The following is a 24,058-nucleotide window of genomic DNA, read 5'->3' on the forward strand; positions in this document are numbered from 1 at the left end:
TATCAGTGTCTTCTACAAATGTGAAGGAATGTTTATTCCCTCCATTTCCAATCGTGGGCCTTGAGGACTGGAGAATCCTGGACTATTAGAACAGAAGGATTTTTCAGAGAAGTCCCAGTCCCACCAATCTGTTCATGAAAAGACCCCGAGGGTAAGACTGAGGAGAGACTGGCCCAAGGTCCCACGGCATTTTGGTGTCGGAGCCGGGTGCACAATCTCCCACGGGGCATTCACTGCGACCTGAACTGACAACCTCCTCCCTTGCCTCTTTATCTTTTCCTCCCTCCCTTCTTCCCCTCCTTCCCTCCCTCCGTCCTTCCTCCCTTCCTTCTTCTCTCTCTCCCTTTTCTTTTGTTTAAGATTTTATTTATTTATTTTATTCATTTGGCAGAGAGAGAGAGCAGGAGAGCACACGCAGTGGGAGAGGGAGAAACAGGCCCCCTGTCGAGCAGGGAGCCCGATGCGGGGCTCGACCCAAGGACCCTGGGATCATGACCTGAGCTGAAAGCAGTCACCCAACCAACTGAGCCACCCAGGCGCCCCCCCTTCTTTTCTTTCTGTGTCTCTTTCTTTCCCTTCCTTTTCTTCCTTCTCTCTCTCTCTCCCCCGCCACCCCACCCCACACACACTTGTCCAGCAGAGCACACCTGTGGCCCCTCGTCCTCCCCTGCTGCCAACTCCTGTAAAACAGGAAAACAGCAGCTTGACTTCAGCTATAGCATGTACAAACACATGCAGTGAAGTTGCCAAAGGCAGAGAGACAGTGAGTGCCTTTCAGGGTCTGGCAGTTTTATGGGCAGAGGCCAATTAAAAAGCACACCCCCATACAAAGCCCATGGGTTTTGTTTGGCTGCAGCCTTCTCTCCAGGCCCTCATAATGCTGCAGTGATGGCAAATCGGAAGGTCACTGCTCTCAGGGGATATGCTTCCTGGGATCCTCCCTCTGGGTCCCCTCATTCTAGACATCAAGCTCAATTTTGTGGGATGCTAGCCATGAGCTAGGTCCAGTGCAAGACTCCAGGGTACAAAGAGAATCCTACCCAGACCATGCCCTTGTGTTGCTCATTGTCCTATGGGGGACAATGACACTCAGAGAGGAAAATGCTGGAATGGAGGTGGGGAAGTCCTCACTGTAAGACCCCAGAGGAGAATTACCAACTCCTTCTGGGAGAGGCAAGAGGTCTTAGGGAGGCAGTGAAAGAAATTTTTGCTGGGTCTGTGTAGGCTTCCTCTGTGGGGTGGGGGCATATGGAGAACCCAGGGCCCACGAAGGGTGAATAGCTTGCTAAAGGCCAGCCACTCTACCACAGAGGCAAGACTAGAAGTGAGAAAAAGGAGGAGCAGGAAGAAAAGCATGAGGAGGAAGAAGTGGAAGAGGAAGAGGGGGAAGGAGAAGATGAGGAGGAGAAAGGAGCCGGCACTCTTAAGTCTACATTCTTTTCCACAAAAGTCTACACTGGCTTTACACAGCCCCTCAGTATGGTTCATATACTTGCATTTGGAGGTCATACCACATTCATGTAGTTACACATAGGTCCATGCATGATTTCCACAAAGTTCAATGATATTCTGGGCATTCTTATATTCTGATAACCACATCTGCATGATACAAATTATTACTCACCCATGTACTGTCCATTGAGCCCAAGTGGATTTATCACCACTACATGTCCCATATTCTGCCCATTCTAATGCTCAGACACCAGAGGGGAGAGGGAAGACCCAAGTCCCCAGGCCTCTTAGTTAGCAAGTTCTACTGAGTCAAGCTCCTTAATATCGCTCAGATCCAGCCTTACTATTGCAGTGACCCTAATGCAGGGATCCTCATCTTCCTCCTAAACGTTTATCTATTTTCCTATCCCACCCCACCCTATCGTACTGTACCCTACCCTACCTAGGCTCTGTGCTATTGGCTCTTTCCCTTCTCTCTACTGTCCTATTCATGCAGCCAGAGGGGTCTTTTCAAAATGCTTATCTGCCTATGTCACACCCTGCTTTCAATCCAATGCCTTCCAATGGCCAATATATTCGGCTCTGCCAACCTCTCCAAACACCCTCCATCTTTCAGCCCACAGCAGTTGCTCACCATCTCTCAAATATGGTGCACTCTTTCATAGATTGCTGTTTCTTACACATCCTTGACTGTGAAGGCTTTCCTGATGGCTGTCTTTCAATGGCAGAGTTAATCTGGCCTATTCCTTCTTGTGTAAATAAGCTGCTGTAGTAACTATTTATTGAGAGCTTTTGTTTTCAAGCACCTAATGGCTTTATATACATTAGCTAATATAATCTTTCCAACAGTCCTTCCAGGCAATGTATTTATCCCCTTTATAGATAAAGAAAGTGGGGCTTGGAGAGGTTAAGGTAATGTCAGCTAACTTGAGCCTCTTAATCAGCAAGACCTGCTGAGTTTGCCTTAGAAATTTCTCTCAATGTCCAACCTCTCCTCGCTGTAAACTGTACAGCCAATACTTAAACCCAGATTGGCTTGACTCCAAAGTGTCTGATTTTATCATATTAAAATAGCTATGTTCCAAGAGTTTCTTAAAGGCAGGCTCCAGGTCCTGTTCATGTCAGCACTCCAAATCTGGAAATCAGTCCTCAGGTTTGGGCTGGAAGGTAGAAGGACGTAGCTTTCGACTTGGGATGGGGAAGAAGGGCACTGTATCTATTTGTTCCCAGGAAGCACAGTTATCACTGGTTTGAATTATTTCATCTGTCCAAGTTTAGATGTCAGTATCTCAGTATCATCACTAACTATAGGGTTTGGAGGTTATTCAACTGGTTTAAACCTCACTTTCTTTAACTGGAAAATGGCAATACTAGCACATGGCTCTTTTGCACATGGTTACATGAGATCAGTGTGTAGTCACTGATGTGATGAGGACTCCCTAAATTGTAGTTGTCAGCATTTGTCTATGCAGACACCGTTTTATCATGAAGCCTGCCTGGAGAAGTACCTCCTCAACCATACAGGAAGAGAAAGTCATGCAGGGGTGATTTCCTGGGCACCTCTAACACACACCTTTCTTCAGTGGTGGAGACCACACAAAACATCCCATCTTTATCAGCAGAGTGGGACGGGAGCTCCCTGGGCATTTTCCATGGCGTCATGTGGATCAATCCAGCCACGGGGAGGCCAGGGCGCTCAACCCAGCAGCCTCATCTGTACTTCAAGAATTTTCCTGTTTCTTTTTCCCATGAAACATCTTAACAAATATTGGTCTGACCAACTTCCCTGCTGTGGCAGGGCACAAACACACACACCTGTCTCTCCAAGCTTCTGGAATCCCACTCTGGAGAGACTTAACAGTGGCTGGGAAGAACAACAAGGCTCCACAGTGCCAGGAAAAGGGGTTGAAATCAGAGAGGGCATGAGCAGCTGAGTGAGTTGGGGACAGGCTGATGGCATATATTCTCAGGTGCCAGCAAACTTTGGCCAACTGAGCAGCTATCTAGAGGCCACAGCTGTCTATGAGAGCCTCAGAGAAAGCCACACACCTCTCCTCGGGCTCTTGCATTGCATTAAGTTCTGCCATCACAGCCGCTTCTCCCTGAGTTAAGCTTTTGATACTATTTACAGTTCACATACCGCATAGGACTGCTAATCATTAACTCCTTCTCTTAATCAGAATTCTCTAGGTCTCTCCCAGACAAAACTTCCCTGTCATCTCTCCAAGATTCAAAGCATTATACATATTATCTAATAAAAGAAAAAAAAGACCCTACTGTACATTGTGCTGAACACATTATATATAGTTCCTATCTTGTTCAAGCCTCATAATAACCCCACAAGGTGGGACTATTACTAACCCGATTTTGTTGATGAGAAAACCAAGGTTCTGATGGCAGTTTACTTACCCAAGGTAATAGCCGGTGAATGGCGACAGAGACAGAGTCAACTTAATCAGGCTCAGACCACAGCCCCAGCACATTGGGGAGTTTAATTTTCTGCAACTGTTGAGCTAATTTTTTCCTCAGGATGGGTCAAGACAATGGAAAGCTACAACAATGGGGTGACTCAGCGAAGGCCAGGGACCTAGGGTTCAGGAAAGGGTATACAGGAGAGGAATTTAGAACAGGGCTTGATATGTGGCAATGATATATACTGAATATTGGTGTCCCCCTGAAATTCCTATGTTGAAACCTAATCCCTAGTGTGATGGTATTAGGAGGTGGTGCCTCTGGGAGGTGATTAGGTCATGAGAGGGGAGCCTCTTGAATGGGATTAGTGTCTTTATTGGAGAGACCCCAGAGCACTCCCTCCTCCCTTCTACCATGTGAAGACACAGCAAGAAGACAGATGTTTATGAACCAGGAGGTTCTCACCAGACACTCAATCTGTCGGCATCCTGATCTTGGGACTTTCCAGCACCAGAACTGTGAGAAACAAATCTGTGTTGTTTACACCAGTATTCTATTATACCGAAACTAAGACAGGCAACTAATAAAGATAGGCAAGTGTTCAATGAAAAAACTATTACTTTTCTTTCTTTTCAAGAAATTGGTTCCTCTCTGACAATATTATGACTAGAAGAGTCAGCAACACTATAAGGAGACATTTATTCATCTAAACTCCACTTAACATATTTGCAGAAATGTAAATCCAATTATAATAAAACTTCTTGAGAGAGTATCTTTGAGTTTAGATTGCTGGAAGTTGAGCAGATCTCTAGGCACCTGAGTTGACTGGAAGAGTGTCCCTGGGCTTTGTTTCTCCGTGTGTAGTAGAGTCGGGGGGTGGAGGTGGTGGTGGTTGAGGGGGACTCAGCATATATCTTTTCAGGAAGGGGACTGTTGACCTCAGAGGCACTCATCAAAACTGAGAACTAGGCATATTTTTAACTGCTTATGTTTTACTGGCACTCAGTTTCTCTCCCTCTCTCTGAATTCCCATAGTGCCCAACTCTCTTCTAACAGGTGTCATCCTTGCATTATGGAATACCTGACCTACATCCTCACTTCCTCAACCAAGCTAGCTCCTGGGAGTTATTACCAGAATGTAAACAATCTATAATGCCTCTTTGTAATCATTACCCTCCCAGGTAACACATTGGAAGCAGTTCATTTGCCTTTAAAAGAAGACTCCAGTGGCGGAATGTCTCTCCATGACCTCAAGATCCAAGCTGCCATCACTTCTTGCCTGGAAAATAACAAGAGTAACCCTTTTTGGGGCCTTCTCCAGCCCCACTTCTACCCCTGTGGCCAAAGAAATTTTTCGTAAACAGCAAGCTTGGCATTTCACTCTGTTAACATTCTGTGGTGGCTCTCAGTTACTTCAAATACTATCAAACTTTCTGTCCCAAACTTCCAATACCCTAGCTAGCTCCAGCTTTCTTCCTTCCAGCTACTTGGGTCTCTGTCGTCACTGAAGGTGTTTTCAGGGGCGCCTAGGTGGTTGAGTTGGTTGGGTGGCTGACTCATGATTTCGGCTCAGGTCATGATCTCAGGGTCTTGGGATTGAGCCAGGGTCAGGCTCTGCACTCAGCGTGTAGTCTGCTTGAGGATTCTCTCTCTCTCTCTGTTTCTCCCCTGGCTCATGCATGCTTTCTCTTTAGAGTAAATAAATAAATCTTAAAAAGAAAAAAAGAAAACAAAAAATGGAAAGTGCTTTCAGCCCATGGGATGCTTGGGTGGCTCAGTCTGTTAAGCATTGGACTCTTGATTTTCAATTAGTCATGATCTCAGGGTCGGTAGATCAAGCCCCACATCGGGTTCCATGCTCAATGCGGAGTCCACTTGACATTCCCTCTCCCTCTGCCACTCCCCCTGCCCACACTCTCTCTCCATTCGCTAAAATAAATATAAAAATACATAAATAAAATCTTTAAAAAAAGGGCTTTCAGCCCTTGAATGTGTTCTGTTTTCTCTTATTTCTGGACTTTTGCTCATGGTGACCCATCTCATCATTCTGCACTCTGGTTTATGCCTCCCCATCCTTTGGGCTTCAGACACCCCTTTTAAAGGAAGCATTGCAGCATTTATCTCATGGCCCAACAATGAGTCTAAATAACCTCCATTCTTCCCCTGCTACAGCCTGAAGGCACTGAACTGCTTCTCTATAATTTCCATTGGATGGGATACTCTGTGAGAGCAGGGAGCCTCTCACTCTTTAGTTGCACGTCCAGTGCCTGGCATATAGTAGGTAATCAATAAATACCTGTTGAGTGAATAAACAGAGGCCCCCCAGTGGCAAGAAACACTCCCCAAGCAGAAAGAGAGACAATAAGAATTTTTAATGCATGGAAAGTCCTGCAGGGACTCTGGGCAGACCCACAGGTAGCAAGAAGAGGCAGGGGTCCTGCAAACTCAATAACGTCTGGAGAAAAAAAAAAAAAGTCATCAAGACCCAAGCTTCCTCACTGCACCAATCCTTGGGGCCTCCTTCCTGATGCTGAAGAGGTCAGATTGTCTCTCCAGAGGTCTCCTCCAGCGTCCGTTGCAGGAAGGAAGCTGAGTGTGGCAGGAGGAAGGAAGAAGAGCAAAGGCTGCTTGGTCTCCACCTGAAAGCTCCTGCCTTGGGACTGACCGCCATCCATAAGAAAAAGTTTAAAAAGGAGAGACTTTGATAGAGTCAAATAAGATCTTAGAAAAAATAAAAGATAGAGAAAAACGGATAATTCCAGTGGTTACAAAGTTCTCGTCGGCTATCCACAAGAGAAAGAGTTTGCTTTGGCCTTGCTGGCAAGCCTCATCTGCCAGGCCCATCCTCAGCTGTCCCCCAGCCCCCCCAGGCCCCAGGATCCACGAGAGTACTGCTCCCCCTCCCATGGAGAGTCTCTGTGCTCACGGAGGGCAGCACCCTCCCTCACCGGCCCTTGGACTCCCCATACGTGTTTCGGGCCATGGACACCATCTTCTCCTCGCATGTGATTTTGGTGTCCTTGAGGATGCTGTACCACACCATACCCGCAGGCCGGACTTCCTCGCTGCGGCAGAAAAGGTAGGGCACGGTGTCCACGCGGCTCTGAATGTAAGCGCTCCGCAGGAGGCTGGAGCAGTGGCTGCTCACCCTCTCTAGTCGCCGCAGGATCAGGTGGGCCTTCCTGAAAGAGAGGATGAGACAGTGATGAAGAAGGAAGCCCAGATCAAGGTTTAAGCCCTTGAGTGGTGAATAAAGGTCAACAGAGAAATGAGGACTTCCTGTCCCCACACTCTCCTATCCATTCCTGGCCCGAGTGTGGTATTTCAAACACTTACTCAAAAATCACCTCCAAATTTGTCCTCTTCAATTGTGCATTGTGTAAAAACTGAAAGCGACGTATAAACTTTGATTCACAATTTTCATTTCTAAGATATGAGAGTCCCAGGAATTATAAGGTCACCAGCCTTGGGACTCCGACCAAGAAGAAATTATTATAATAATGATACACAGCAACAGCAATCACAACTAAAATTTACTGACACCTGCCATACTAGATGCAGAGTAAATGCTTTACCTACATTTTAAGATTTTATGCAATCTTCACAACAGCCCTGAATGTATTGTTCTTCCCACTCACACCAAATGGATGTGGAGCCCACAGCTCAGAGAAATGACATTGCATGACCAAGGTCAAACATCAAGTTGACCAGTGGGGCTGGGCATTTGGATCTAGGCCTGGATACCCACAAAGTCCCTCTCTAACTTCTGCTCTTGTGTTTCTCTAGTTCTCTCATATTTTTTCTTTTCTCACAGTCAGGAAATTTGGAAATCTTTCATCAAAGCCTTAATATCTAAGTCCCCAAATCAGATTTCTCTGTATCTCATTTTTCTCATCTTTAAAATAGTGATGACGGTCTTAGCATCATGAGTGGTGGTTAAGATCTACCATGAGAAATGCACAAAGCCTGGTGCAGAGTTAGCTCCCAATAAATGATATCTATGATTACAAAGAATTGTTATGATGATGTCTTGGGATCAAGGCCAAACTGAACACTAGTCTAAGCAAGAATCAGCCTGTCCTGTGGTGATCATCATTAGTAACTTATCTAGAGCCCTTGAACCAGTAACAGAGAGAGGATCCCTGAGGAGGTCTGATGGCTGCACAGAAAATTAAAGCTAGCAAGATCTCTGAGATCCTTTGGTTTCTTGATGACGGCACTAAGGACATTCTCTGTTCTCCGTTGTGGGGGCTGTCTTGTAGAAGTTTAGCAGCATCCCTGGGCCTCTGCCTATTAAATACCCATAGCACTCCTTTGCCCCAGTCATAGCAATGAACTTGTCTCCAGACATTGCAATTGTCTTCTTGCGGGGGTGGGGGGGGCATCACCCCAACTGGGACCACTGACCTAGTCTGACCTACTCTTATTAAAGATGTGAAAACTGAGGCTCAGAGAGGGAAAGGGATATCCTTTTCCTGGGTCACACCATATATTAGCATCACTGTCAAGGTGCCTGTCACCATGTGGAATCCAACTTTCTCTGCATTCCAGCATCTTCAAGATACCCAAGGGCTAAATGAGCAGCTCTCTCCTGCTGTCCTCTCCATGTCCCTCTGAGACCCCAGGAGGGAGGGTGTTTTACGACAACAGACCCCACAAATGGGAGACTGTGTTAGGCACCTTCATGGTGGCTGGAAAGGGGCCGGGCTTCTGTGTGTATGTTTTGTGGGCACGATTTATGAGGTACCTTTCAAAAAGTCCTCTTTGTATAGTTCACCACTTGGGTGGAATATTTCCTGAGGTGCCAAGAATTCATAGCTTCATAATCACACTCAAGTTGCCACTCTGCCCACAGTCCTCTCTCACCACTGGCAGGCATCTCTCAATGAGGAGCTTGAGGAGTTCATTTCTTTTGCCTCCTGGTTTGAACCCTTGCTCTGTTCCTTAATAGCTCTGTGTCCTTGGGAAATTCACTTAACATCTCTAAGCCCGTTTCTTCACTTGAAAAATGGGGCTGTTGTGAAGTTACAGGAGATAAAGTCATTGACTGCTCATTTACTGAGCACTTATTTTACGGTGGGGCTCCCTCTTTGGTGTGAAAGAGAGACAGATGGAAAATTACAACACAGGTAGCAAGGGTAATGATAAGAGGAGGCGTGGGCTGTGGGATAGGGGGAAGGAAGTAGAAGAAGATGCCTAGGTAGGAATGAGAATATCCAAGAAGGCTTCCTAGTAGAAGGGCAACTTGTGTTGAGCCTCAAAAATGAGTAGGGGTTAAAGAAGACAAAGGCATAACAGGAGGCAGAGGTAAAGGCATAAAGATAAGGGATTATATAGAAGTTCTGAGGATTTATGGCGGGAATACCATGTGTAAGTAGGGACACAGTGGGAAATGGGAGAAGTGGCAGGGACCAGACCATTGGAGTCTAGGAACTGGGGTGTTGGTTGTACAGAATAATGGTACACCATCCAGGCTCTAGAGCCTGACTGCGCAGGTTCAAATCCTGGCTTAGCCACTTACCAGGTCTGTGATATTGAGGGAATTATTTAACCATGTGTGATCCAGTTTCCTTATCCATGAAATGGGAATAATACCTGTATCTACCACAAAGTCTTGTTTAAAAAACAAAACAAAACAAAACAAAACAAAACACACACACACACACACACACACACACACAAAACAGCACTGATGAATCTGTAACAAGCCTTCAATAAATGTTATCTATGATTGTGGTCTGGAGGGTAAATAGCGGAATAATCAAAGGGTTTCAAGCAGCAAAGTAACAGATTCAGAGCTGGACTATTTAAAAATGTTCCCGGCTACCTTGAGGAGAATCAAATTGGGGGGAGGGCAAGACTGACAGCAAGAAACCAGGTAGGGCACACATCTAGATGTTAAGTGTTTCCTATCATCGTACTCAAGGGTGCTGTTTTACTTTTTCTCTCTGTGTTTTTAAAAAAAGCTACGTACTCCTTCTGCTTCCTCATTTATAAAAAAGGGAGTAACATTCACTAACCTCATAAAGTTATAGTGAGGATTACATTAAATTAATACATGCAAAACTCTTAGAAACGTGTTTGGCACATCTTAAGTCCCTGATACAGGTTAGAAAGTATCACTACCAACACTACCACCCCCCATTATCAGCGTTTTGTCCTGGTGTAAGCCTAGAGCATCTTTGTAAGTCAATGGCAGGAGACAGACAGAAATACTAACAACCTCTAATTTGGGGTCAGAGTGCTGGGTTGGAGACATGCTGTGTGCTCTGAGAATATATAAAGTGGACACCTAATCATTAATTTGGGGGCTCAGAAATCTTCCCAAGGGATGTAACATCTGCACCAAGACTTCAGTGACTAGACAGGCTTTTCAGGTAGATGGGGAGGCAGAGGAAAGAGCCCATCTAAAGTTAGATGAGAGAAAGCTGAACACCCAGTTCTTTGAAATGGTTAGCACAAAGAATAGGTGAGAGACTAGTCAGTTTGGCAGACATCAGACCATCAAGGCTCTTCAAAGTCATGGTGAAGTATTATATTTTAGGGGCAATGGAGAGTGACTGATGCAGACAGTCACAAAAACAAGCTACGAATATAAAATGAGGTGGGAAAGGGAAATTCCTTCAAGATTTCCAAATGCTCTATCTCCAAAGGCCCAGCCATTTCCTCAAGGAGAATCTTGGAACTCAGCTGAACCAAGTCTCCTTTTGAGTGGATGGGGAATCTGATAGTCTAAGGGAACACCCTAAGTTAGTAACAAGGGCAGAGCAAGAACCAGAGCTCCTGATTGTACAGAGCTGAATTGAAATACCTGGCTCTAGAGTCACAGATTCAAATCCTAGCTCTGTAACTTAACAGCTATGTGGATCATCAGCAAGTTCTTTGATGCTGCTTAGTTACAGCATCAGTAAAATGGAAGTAATAGCAGTGTTTTGGGGAGGGATAACTTGAGTAATTTGCTTACTCTCAGTAAGTGTTAGCCAAGATTCAAAGCAGCATACTGCCATAGAAAGGACACAGGCTTCAGAGCCCATCACGGAAGTCACTTCTCTGTGAGTCTATTTGCCCATTTGTAAAATGGGACTAGAGATGCGTATTTTGTAGGGCTGTTGTAAGGCTGAAATGAAATGACTGCCCTAGACACTGAGCACAGAAGTTTGTACACAATAGGCACTAAACCAGTGTGAGTTCACTTAACTATCCCAGTTCATTTTCCAGCACACACACTGCCTCAGACCTTGGCTTGCATTTAGCCAACAAAGACAGAAGTCAGAAGGTGACACCATGAAGAGAAGGGTTGGGGGTGCTTAAAGGCCAGAGAGGAGGAGGAGGGAGTGAGGGACCAAAGGCGAGAGTGCTGGGTAATAAATTTGTAGGCAATGGAGATGCGTAAATCAAAGGCCAGGCATGGTCCAAGCTTTCCCTGGAGAGGAAATCGTAGGTCAGAGTGACCACTTTTCTCTAATACCGGAAATGAAATCTTCCTCATTGGAGACAGGACCCAGACCTGCTGGGATAGGAAGCCAGAGGTGAAGGAGCCACCACACATTAATTTATGGTTCTATTAGCAGGCGAGACTGAGACAGGAATGGCTTGTGGAGGAGTCAGGGGCTGAGTTCTGATGCCACTTCTCCGGGAACTGTAGAACCTTTGACCAACCATTCTATTCCCAGCATCATTACCCAATCAGCTGTTGACACAGTTAGTGGATAGAGACCCAATTTCTAAGGGGGCCTTGGAATGGAGGAGAAAAAAAGAGGCAGTAAGGAAACATTCCTATTGGCCTCTCTCCCTCCGCCCTATCTCCTTGAGCGAGCTTAAGTGTCTCTGTGTTAGCTGACCTCAAGTTTAATGAGAGTCGAGGGCATGACGTGGTTGCACAAAAATGGGACACAACCTCCAGAAGTAGATAGGGCAGATTAAGAGAAAGAATGACTTCACTCACGTTGCCCTGGTCAGGTCACATCTGGAGAACCCCAGTCACTTCTGGTAAGAGGGACATGTGCAAACCGTAGCCAGATCATGATGCTGAAGGTTGTCTCAAAAGCAAGTCTTAGGAGGAAGTGTGGAAAGCAGGAATGGAATGTATCCACTAAGGGGGATACTCAGGCAAATGGTTATGTTGTTCTAATAAATGAAGACTGGGGGTTGGGGAGGGGCTGAAACTAAATATACTCCTTGCCACAATTCTAGAGTTCCTACTTCAGCCCCAGTCTTTAGGTAGTAAAAGTGAGCCTCAGCCTGGTCATATGACTTGACCAGGGTTAACGGTGTGAGAATAGCATCTAGATCTCTGTTGCAAGGCACTCCAGTGCTATCGATGACATCACTCTAAAATTAACAGAAAGCAAATTTAGACTCAGTATAAGAAAAAAACTTAAAACTAGACTCCTCTAAATATAGACTGGATCCTTCCATATCTCCAATGGGCTTCCTTCATTGGAGATGATCACATCAAGTATGTTTTAGAAAGGATTCTTAGTCTGTTTGGGCTTCTGTAACAAAATACCACAGACTAGGTAGCTTATAAACAATACAGATTTAATTCTCAAAGTTCTGAAGGCTGGGAAGTCCAGGATCACTGCACTGGAAGATGTGGTGCAGTGGCTGGTGAAAGCTAGATTCCTGGTTCATAGATGGTACTTTCTTGCTGTTCCTTCACATGGTGGAAGGGACAAAGGATCTCTCTGGTTGCCTCTAAGAGTACTGATCCCATTCATAAGGGATCCAGCCTCATGACCTAGTTACCTCCCAAAGGCCCCATCTCTTAATACTATTACCTGGTACATTAGATTTTGGACATATGAATTTTGGGGGATACAACATTCAGCCCATAGCAGAGTCTAATGGTAGTAGAAATTGGAAAAGATTTTTGTTGTTTTTGTTTTTAATCTAAAAGACATTAGAGGCTTTGTTCGTAGAGAAATACCATCTGATGGGCACCTGATGAGCACTTCACAACAGCACCTGGTGTGACACAACTGCCAAGGCATGGAGTTCCTGATGTGAGAGGTTCTACCCATGCTTCAAAGTCATGCTGAAATGTCATCTTCAGGAAGTCTTCCAGATCTCCCTAGCTATCATTAGCCATCTTTTTCCCTTTGCTGCTGAAGTCTTTTATTTCTCTGTTGTGATGCATATGTTCTGCCTTAGTTGTGTACGGATCTTGAGATGCGATGTGTTATAATGGACAGGATATTGGTTTGAATTTTGCATTTTTGAGGTTATTTTGAATCTGGCCTCTGATAGTTACTAGCTGTGTAACCTTAAACAATTTACTCAATTGTAACTGATTCTCTATTGCTTAATGTTCAAAATAGGTGGTTCAGGAGATGAAATGACATATAAATGACTGGGCCCATAATAGGTATCAACTAATATCTCCCACCTGCTTCTTGGACAGTGTAGAGTCTTCCTGTTGTCCAGCTCCTGGTTGTACAAGAAGAAGGAACTAATAAGGGTAAATTGACTTGAACTTAGGAAATTCTCAGTCCCTAGCTTTCCAAATCCAGTAATTCTCTAGCAGGAATTGATAAAGGGTATGAAATGGTGTAAGAGCATTGATGTGGACCTAGGGAAATAATCTAGCAAGTGGGCAAAACATTTATATAGATTTGTTTATAAGAGCAAAGCATTTGGAAGAAACCTGGTTGGTCTTTAATAGAAGATTCAATTAACATATGATCAATTCATAAAATTGCATGGATAAAGGGCCCTCCCAGATAACACAACTACTTACGCATCCATGAGAAAAGACTTAAGTGTAAACAGGCAGATAACAGAATATAGTGTATATATTTATTGAACACAGCAGAGTTGGTGGAAATAGGGCTGTGGCTATAGATGCAGGCATATCCTTAAGTCTATATCAGAGTCCCTATTCATGTGCATATCCATGTCATACCCGCATTGATATCTGGAAAGCACACTAATAATGATTTTATCTCTGCATTGGGGTTATGGGATTGAGAGGTGCAAAATTTTCACTTTCCATTTTATATACATCCACATCATGTAGATGTAATAGAATAAGTAAGAATTACTTTTAGAACACAATACAATCAGGTAATTCTATTTTGAAAATGAGTATACACACACACACATATAAACATACACACACACACACACACACACACAACTATAGTTGGGGCTTCCCAGTAGTTCACTGGGGTTATTTCAGAATAAATCCACATCAAATCTAGCCTTGGACTATTCCCACAAAACAGAAATCCAGCAGCTCAAATATTGCCATCTGGATATGTATCTTCAACACCAGGTTTGAAAGGTGACTTGTAAGATAAACAGTGAAAATATTTCCATTTTGTCTTCTCCTTATTCTCTCACAAGAAAACATAAGACCTGCCCAAGAATTCATTCCTTAACTGATGGTAAGTATGACAGAGTCTCAACTAACCCAGTGATTTCATTGTGGAACTGATGCAGACGTCAGGATAGCAGCCAACCTCGGTATACTATCAGTGGGAACACTGATCCATGGGGCATTTGTTCAAAGTCATACTGTGTTTTGTTTGTATTTATAAGTTATAAGTTATAGGAAATGCCACTGATTTAATAGTAGCCTTTTGAGAAAAGAAGAAAGTTAACACTAATGTGCACATCCATTGTGCACTACCCATCCTGATTTCAGAAATGTCAAAATATGCATAAAAATTAAAAGTGCATCTGAGATCCATAGGAATATGGCCGTAGAAGCCTAAGTTTGCTTTTGTTCCCAATACCCTAGAAATTCCAAAAGACTTAATCCATGACAGTTAAGGAAAGAGCTAATATAATCTTGAACTGAAAGAATGCACAGGGACATCAAATTTGCTTACTTCCACTACGGATACAGTATAGGATATGGATACAGTTCATAGGATGTGCCAACTCTTCTCAGATAGGAAAGGCTTCTTGTCTTGCTATGTTGAGAAAAATTCCAGGCTAAACCAAGCCTGTGATGATCTGTGATCTATTAGCAATGTCTGCCATGGAAGCAAGAGAGGCTGAGATAGTAAATATACTAATACCAGTTCAGAGAGATGAAGTCACTGAAACAAAACTCTTCAGTGCTTGCTCTCTTCTTTCTACTCTATCATTTCAGCCAAATGTAGCTGAGAGGATTGAGAAGCCCAAGAGTAGTCAAGGGTGTTCTGACTGAAGCAAATTCTGGTCCTTAGCCACCTATGAGCTCAGCTTCTCAGGTCTCCTAATAGGAACCGTATGGCTGGGACAGCTGGGTATCAGCAGGTCTTCTCTGAGCAGCTGTTTGTGGTACCTGTGGCTGCCATGGGAACCAGGCTCTGGAGGACACTGGCCTGACAGACTCATTAGGCAGACATAAAAGATGTCCTTTTGTAACTAAATTGTATGGAGGTATGTGACTAAAGATACAGGGAGAAGTACAGAACATTTTGGGGTTTGCTGATTAGAGGCCAAGAGAATCCTAATAGAGTTCATCCCATGGTATGAGTCCTCCTGGGCAGAGCTCTTAACACCCTGGCCACCCTCGGTCCCTGAGAATCAGGACATGCTGGACTGGAGGGGAAAGGACAGTCAGGATGTGCCTGTTCTCTGGTCTTTATGACCTTCAGGGCTTTCTGGTTCCCTGACTCCCCAGCTGGAAGGGACTTTGGAGCCCAGCCCTCTAATGTTACAAATGGGGTCCAGAATGGCAATGGAATTTGTCCAAGGTCACACAGTAAGTGGATGGCAAACCTAGGACAGGAACCCAAGGTCCCTGGCTCCAGGGCAGTGTCTCACTCTCTCTCCTTTACACTTTGAAACCATGCATACTTGTGAACCTTTCAGAGTCATGGCACATTTACCCAAACTGCTCCTGTTTAAAATCTTTACCTGACTTTTGGGACTCAAACAGGACTCACAAGAGCCATCATGATCTGCCCTCTGCTGAACTCCCAGCCTTTGGTTTTTTTTGTTTTGTTTTCCCCTCTCACCTTGAACTCTCTGTCCCAATGAGATTTGCACCTCTTGACTCAAGTATATCCTCTTAACTACCCACCCCAACACTCATCTTTGCACTGGTTGTTCCTTTGGATGAGAACATCCTCCCCCGTCTGCCTGGAGGACTCCCATTCATCCTTTGATGCTAGGCATAGATTTCGCTTTCTTCTCCATGGATCTTCCTTTGAGGTCCAGGTCTGGATAGCTGTGCCAACTATTCCAATCTCGAACCTTGTCACTTTAAATGTGCTATAGGGACCAGCAACATGGGCATCACCTGACAGCTTATGAGAAATGCAGAATCTCAGGCCCATCCTAAGCCACTAAGTCAATTTGAATTTTAGTAAGGCTCTCAGGGGATTCTCATACACATACAAACTGGAGAAGCACTACTGGAAAACAAACTTCTCACCCTCCTTTTTATAGCATGCTTCTTATAACATGTTTCACTGCAACTGCCTACAGACTTTTCCTCACTAGGTGCTGCTCCTTGTAAAGGCAGGATCTGTCTTCTTCATTCATACATTTCCAGCCCATAGCTCAGAGCCTGGCATATAGTAAGCATATTAAAAGAATCAATGAATAAATAAATTAATGAAATGTGGTCTGCTTGGGTCTCTTAATATTTGCAGACAATGCATTTTTTGATTGCTATTTTTGAGCTGGAAAGACCTTTGAGTTCGTGGAATTCAATTGTTTCCAACTGTGACCTACAGATCTTTAAGAGCTCAGAGAGACCTAAGAGTCCCTTGGGATTGGGGCAAAGAGGATTTGAAATGGAGTCCCAGCAGGTGGGACTCCAGGCCACCCTCTCTAGCTTCTACCAAAAAAACTGTGCAACCATCTGAGCCACAAATTCACTCATCCCATTATCCAATTATTTAACAAGTAATTATTTAGCACCCACTTACAAGAGTGACTAGAACATAAAGAATCATTAAGCACACAGAAGTTGACATCATAGTCTAAAAGAGAGATAACACAACAGTAAACACAAAAGCAACATGAAATACTGAAACTAGTAGGCATGATGCAAAAAATTAAAACAGGAAGGTGTGATTGAGAGAACAGGTAGAAATTTTAGAGGATTCTCTGAGAAAGTAGCATTCTAGTTAAGATCTAGGGTTCTACGTAAGATGTATTCAGAAAAAAAAAAAATTCCACTGCTAAAAAGAAAGAGTACCACTGCCCTAGTTCATCCTGATCATTTTATAGATGAGGAGACTGAGGGCCAGAGAGAGCCAGAGCCCAAGGTTGCACAGTGAGTTCATTAGTAGTGTTAGGATAGACTAGGATGCACCTAACTTGATTCCTGCTGACATGCCAGTGTGGGATGGAATCTCATATCCCCTCTAGAGACTAGAAAGACTGAGGAGGGAGGAAACTGGGTGACACCAATCAGGGTTGGCAGACAGTGACTGGTGATGGGTTGGCCAGAGGTTAGTGGGTTATCACAGTCCATTACCAAGTGGGTTGTCCTGCCTCTGTGGGAGGCCAGGCAGTCTTTCCAGAAGATTTATGTCCTGGAAGGTCATAAAGGCTATAAAGACAGAAGGCTATAAAGACAAAGTCAGGAGTGGAGTTATGGTTTAGCTTCCACCCAAACTCTCTGAGCCCTGTGGGAAAGCCCAATAAAGTGGGATGCCTTTCCCTGTCCATGGGCAAGATGGCAGCCCAGATGACTCACACAGTGGCTTTCATCTGGGGCTCTGTGCTTCTGCCTGTCTGCCCTCTTTTAGCTTTTATCTAAAGAAGCTTCCTTTCATGTGAAATAGAAAAAGTTACAGTCCAGGACCCAATGGGCAGATAAGGTCTGTTCCAGGGAGAGATCTTTTTTATCCCTGACCAAGCTCTCGTCTGTTCCCTTGAGGGCCTCAAATCCTTGCAGAGATATTCCAAGTGTTCTAAGGGCTCAGGGTGAGACCTCAGGGCAGAACCAGCCTCCTTATCAAACTGTGGAACTATGGGCAGCTCATTTAACCTCATGGGGCCTCCAATTCCTTATCATCCACAAAATGAGAATACCCTACTTCGCCCAGTTTACAGGGAAATTTTAAAGCTTTTTAAAGGACAGAGTGCTGCCCACTAAGTACTTCAGGAAGTCAGGTGATTCTCTCCAATGCTATCAGTACCATCCTACTGCAGAACACCATCTCCCGTGGGTTATTAAAAGATTGGCCCCAAGGGCCTCACCACCTCCCTCCTGCCTTGACTCCTCTCGACCGACCCTCTAAACCTCCAACTGTGGTCAGAGGGATCTTTCTCCCCCTGAAGATCTGCCAATATCACCCCCTTGTGAAAAACACTTGAAAAGCTTCCCCTTACTCTAGGGAGATAATCCAAACTCTTTAACCCTACTTACAGGGCATTCAGGACTGGCCCTTGCTGACCTTTCCCTTCTTATCCCTGACCACTCCTGCTGTCACACACTTTGCTCCAACTACAGGGAAATTCTTCAGTTCCTCTACCCAGTGTTTACCAAAGTGTAGGAGTTCCCCAGGGGCAGGAGAAAGGATTTTAGGTGGTGCTCCAGATGATCACAGACCCAGCATTAAACAACAATGAACCACACTGGGAAAGGCAGTCAAAATCTCTTTCATTCTCTTCCCCTCCTCTGGATAACTTTAAAAAAGAAAAGTCTCAGTTTGAGACTGTGTCTTCAGTACTTCTCTAACACTTGCTAATCTCCTTTTTATTTTTTTACAGATTTCATTTATTTATTTGACAGAGAGAGAGAGGGAGAGAGCACAAGCAGGAGAAGTGGCAGGCAGAGGGAGAGGGAGAAGCAGGCTCCCCGCTGAGCAGAGAGCCCAGGCACAGCCTCAGGCTCTACTAGGATTGAAGAGCATTGTTTCCTGGTTTTGTCTGTTTGTTTCCCTTCCATTGTATCAAATGTTTACAATTAATTTTCCATTAAAGGTAGATGGTGCTAATTTTCCCTTTATAAAATGACAACAGTAGATTTTCAATGAGAAGTCAATCTAAGAAATAACCAAAACAAAAAGTGCTTAGGGTATGGTGCTATGTCAAAAATCATAAAAGTGGCAGACAAATGATGAAAATTTGAGGGAAACCCTGCCCTAATGTAACATTATCTCCTCTGTGGATTCCCCCAGCTCATCACTCCGCCCCAAACCCTCCAATCCTCCTGTCCTTCCTCTTGTCTGACCCCTATTCACTCTGTGGGCCTCAGTCTCAGCCCTGGTGAAGACTGCACTGGGTTACCTAGACCAGATGTCTATGGCTTGCCTCCCCAGAGGGCCCTATTCTGTTGTCATTATACTTATTATTCCTATTCTTTGCAGTGCTTATTTAATTACCTCCAACAGTGGGCTTCTCCCTTTTTGTCACTGCGTGGTCAACAACCAACTGGTAAGAGGCACTACTGAGTAAGTGATGAATGAATGAATGAATGAATGAATGAATGAATGTTGTTAGGTGTAAGGCATGAAACACAGCCACATTTCATACACTACTTTATGAAACTTCAGAAGACAGTGACGGTGTCTTAATTATGTTTGAATCCTCGCTGGTGCCTAGTACAATGGTTGGCATAGTCACAGCTGGTGATAAAAATCATGTCTTAATACACATTGAATTTAGGAATGTATTTAGTCACGGTCACTAATGGACTTCATTCTAGAAAACCTCAGAGTTCGTTCATTCGTTCTTTCTTTCTTTCTTTTTTTTTTTTTTTTTTTTTAGAAAGGGAGAGAGAGTGTGTCGGGGTCGGGGGGCAGAGGGAGAGGGAGAAAAAGAATCTCAAGCAGGCTCCATGCCCAGTGCAGAGCCTGATGCAAGGCTTGATCTCATGATCCTGAGGTCATGACCTGAGCTGAAATTAAGAGTCAGACCCTTAACTGACTGAGCCATCCAGGTGCCCCTAGAAAACCTCAGATTTCTTATGGAAGAGTGGGAAGAGCCCTAGATTTGGGGCCATGACCCTGCCACTATACCCTTCCATGATCCTGGTTAGGACACATCTCCTCCAGGAGTCCAAGGTTCCTGTCTCTAACACTGAAGATGGAAGATAGGTGAGGGGAGTGACTGAGGGAAAGAGTGCTGATGTCTCTCTCTTTTCTGACATTCCAGGCGTCCAAGAAGCTAAAATTCCGAGATTCTATCATTCTCCCTGCCCATTTCCCATCTCTAACCCTGACATGACTAAGGTGGATGATACCCATATTTATTTGAGAAAGCCCATTCTCAGCCTATGGAAGAAAGGGTCCAATAAAATCAGATAGAAGCAAGACCACTCCACTCATACTCACACACCCCTTCATACCTGGGCCCCAGCTCATCCTCACTTCTCCAGACAAAGTCGCCAAACTTCTCGTAGTGAGAGTTGTAGTGATGCTGGACTCGGAACAGCATTGAGGCTGAGACCTCCATCAGCGTGTTGTAGGCAGTCTGCTGCTCCTTGCCACTTGTGTACCCATTGTACAGATTGTAGATCTTGTCTGCTATCTCTGAGGGGAGAGAAGTGCAGGCACAGATCACTGGACAGCAGGAAAAAGTGAGGATGGAAACATGCCTTGCAGCAAGAAAGGCACATTCATGCTGGAATTCACATGTGCAGTATCCGAGGGCAGACAGACCTTAATTCCCTCCTGAACATCATTGACTAGTTGGGTTCAGTTTTCCTATCTATCAGCAGAAAATAATGAGGTCTATTTTGGAGATGTGCTGGGAGGACAAAATTAAACAGTGAATGTAAAGGACTCAACACAGGGCCTGGCACAAAGTTAGTGCTCATAATTTGCAAGCTTCATTATTAACATATATTTGGTACCCATGATTTAACATAAAATTCCAAACAAGTGTAGAGGCTTAAATCAACAGTCCTGGGCTCATCTCAGTAGTCTACTTCTGTCTCCCCTCTGTAATATTTCCAACACAGTTCTGTGATCAGGTCTAATAGGTCTCCATTCAAAAATCTTTCAAAGAAAAACCATGGCAATTCATGGCAATTTCTACTCCTTCAGTCATTCCTAGTAATTGATGTAACTTAGAGTCATCATGGGCTGCTCCCTTGAATGGAAGGCCCATTCTTTCACCTGTGAAGACTCTAATAAAAATTTATGTACATCCCCAAGTCATTGCTAACAGCGATTGCCTCTAGAAGAATCTGGAAGACTCGAGTTTAGGATGGGTAGAGCATTTAGTTTGCACTATTTCCACTCTGATTTTTATGTATTTATTTTTTTTAACTACATGCATATGTTATTTTAAAATAATAACAATGATGATTATGATGATAATAAATGACCAGGAAACCATCTCACATCCCTTCACCTCTGAGACGTGCTAGCTCCTCAATACGGGGACTATCTCCTCTTGTCTGATAGCACGCAAAGCATGTATTATTGAGATTATTAAGCCATTTGTAGAAATGTCAGTCTCTCTCTCTCTCTCGACACTAGAATGTGAATTCCTGAAAGGTGAAGAGCATGTCTCTTCTGCATTGCCTGTATACCAGTGCTCTTAGAAAATATTTGCTCAACTTAAAGTGAACCATCAGGACTCACAATCTGTCACCACATTTTTGCCCATCCTGATGTAGAAACTATATCTACAGGTTGGCTAAGAGCTAAGTACATGGTGGATCTGATTGATTGGTTCTATTTTTTTTTTTTTTTTCAGGTACTTTGCCTGATGTTTACAACTTCATGGGCCAGGAGCAGCAGAAAGATTTAATCCTGCATGCTACCTCTCACCAATAGTCACTGACTATAGCTCTATGCTGAGGATTCTGAGGCCACCCCTGGGCTAGATGGAGATGTGTGCTATGATGAGATAATGCTATCTACCATGGGCTTAGTGGTAGAGTGGTCTTCTACTGTCACTAATATGCCAGTTTTAGCATAGACCGAAATGGAAAAAAAGTGGTCTCTAAAAAGCTTAGGCTAAGGGGCAGGATACAGTCATGGGGCTCTAATTCTCTACCATTCCTTGCCTCTACCTCAGAACATAGAAAAATGCTATGAAAGAGGAGCAAGTCTTTCAACTGGCCAAGATATTGCTAGTCCATCTCAATTTCCTTCATGGCTTTGGTTAATTTAGCTCCATGTTCCTCCTGGCCCCTTAGTCCCTTCCCTTTCTTCTCTCGGTGCCAATAGGTGTATAAGGCAGGAAAGGGGTAGTGGTTAGTGACTGGGTGTAGAACTTAGAGGAAATATGGGAGTGACCTGGGAGGGGAAGAAACGGGTCACCTACCTTCTGCCTTGTTGTCATCCACCAGCGGACAGGCCGTTCTCAGGGTCACTGTGCTGAGCTCTGAGTGCCTCCCTCGTGTATCCACAGCATACAAAGTGAATCTGCAGCATAACAAGAAAACAGGGCGCGGGTTTGTGACTTCAGAGAAGGCCCTGGAAGTTGTAAGGTGGAACACAAAATCACAGTACAGGAGCAGTGGCCAAAACAATTCAGGGATGCTTAGGCTGCGAGAGAAAAGATTTGGAAAAAAAAACATAGCAACAATAAAGCATTTATTGGGCACCAATTGTCTGCCAGGCACTTTGCATTTACTCTCACTTTTTTTTTCCCCCAAAGATAAAAATGTAGTGATCCAAAGGGGCATGTGCACCCCAATGTTTACTGCATTTACTCTTATTTTACAAGTAGGCAAGCCTGGAAGGCAGGGATTATGATCATCTGCACTTCACCAATAAGGAAACTGAGACCTTGATTTTGTATCTTTCCATGGTCTCACAATTACTTGGGGACAGAGCAGTCTGAACCCCAATGCTATCTGGCTTGGCTGGACATGCTCATTTACACGTTCTTTCATTCATCCATTTAGTAAACACTTCCTGAGCATTAACTGTGTGCCAGGAGTTATTTTATTCATATACTGTATGAGCTGGGTACTGTGATTGCATTTTACCAGTAAGGACATTGGTTCCAAAGAGGTCAAGTAATTCACCTATTATTACATATTAAGTAAGTAGCAACAGGGGACCAGAACTTAGGTCTGCCTCAATCCAAAGATTATACACTTAACCACACTGTCAAATCTAATTCCACCTTTTGTCTTTCATTAGCTGGCTTGGAGTGCTGGCCTATACCTAAAATATATGTCTTAAGAGGCCTAAACATGGGGTATGTTGGTCCCATCTTCAGAAGGAAACTAATCTATTCATCTGCTTGCTGGGGTTTTTGGCTTCTGCCTTTGGTAGAAGAACATTAGCACTGTGATGTGGGTGTTCTCTCCTCCTGCTGTAACTCAGCATTGTGAGTGGGGCTCAGTTCTAGTGCTTACTACATCCAGTACTGTTTTGGTCAAGAGAAGCTGGGGTGACAGAAGGAGGAGCCTGGTCTTGGAGATGGCCAGGCTTGGGTTCACGCTCCATTCTACTTCCTTTGCTCTGTGACCTTGGTTGAGTCACTTCATTTCTCTGTGCTTACTTCATCTCTCTGCATCAGGCATCTCTAAGTGCTACACAGGGGGAGTTGAGATCAAAAAGCCTTGCAGAGGGGTTAGAAATAAGATCACAAAGAAAATCCAGGATGTGAGAATAAGCAAGTGGCAGAGTAGGGAGGTAAGGACAATACTGGGTGTTACTACCCTCACAGCAACCCATCTAGAACACGGTAGAGGCAAGATCCAAACCCTAGCCTGCAGCTCCCAGAGGGTGTATACTTCACAGCTTGAGTACAACAATCTCCTGGCGTTTACCAGTACTGGGTATATATAGTAGGCACTCAGTAAATATCTGAGCATATCACATCTCATTTCTTAATCATTTCTACCTCAATAAAATGGGGATACTTGTAGAGATAATGCATGACTGTCTCAAAGATTACATAGAGTGATACGTGAGGAGTGGCTTGTAAGCTGCAGATTTTTATAAAGACCACGTAAACAGCACTTATTTGTACAAGAGTGCACATATAAAAAAATGCTTTCTTGGAGAGGAGGAGATGCATTTCAACTGAGGGAAACATGGAAGGATGTAGTGAATGGAATATGTGAATTAGCCTCAAAACATGAGAAGTTGGAAAATTTTTTTAAACACTACTTTCCCATTGGCCACTTATGTTTTCATGGTACTTCTGCAATACATTTCCTCCACCAAGAGGGTGTAGGGTCACCTCTCTGCTTAGCCAAGCAGCAAGAATAACAGCATGCTGGGGAAGAAGCAGTCTTAGACTTCTAAGTTATAAAACCTGGAGAGAATCCTTGCTTTCCCCAGCTGCTGGCTGAGTGTTCTCTGGGCTTCAGCCTCTGTAA

At 44.2% G+C, this 24,058-nt stretch overlaps 1 protein-coding gene across 3 annotated transcripts in view; it reads right to left on the minus strand.

The window, feature by feature from the left end:
• Positions 1-6,808: 6,808 nt before the first annotated feature.
• Positions 6,809-24,058, minus strand: part of ASTN2 (astrotactin 2) — a 904,520-nt gene continuing 887,270 nt past the window's right edge. For all 3 annotated transcript variants that reach the window (XM_028107899.2, XM_028107897.2, XM_028107898.2), the window contains 3 exons: positions 22,042-22,142; positions 20,111-20,294; positions 6,809-7,046 (listed from right to left, as the gene is read on the minus strand). In XM_028107899.2, coding sequence (XP_027963700.1) covers positions 6,809-7,046; positions 20,111-20,294; positions 22,042-22,142 — 523 coding nt within the window. The remainder of the gene's footprint in view (positions 7,047-20,110; positions 20,295-22,041; positions 22,143-24,058) is intronic.

This window comes from Eumetopias jubatus, unplaced genomic scaffold (genome assembly GCF_037043125.1).
Source record: "Eumetopias jubatus isolate StellerSeaLion01/CBP00866 unplaced genomic scaffold, mEumJub1_p1.0 scaffold_15, whole genome shotgun sequence".
NCBI classification, from domain to species: domain Eukaryota; kingdom Metazoa; phylum Chordata; class Mammalia; order Carnivora; family Otariidae; genus Eumetopias; species Eumetopias jubatus.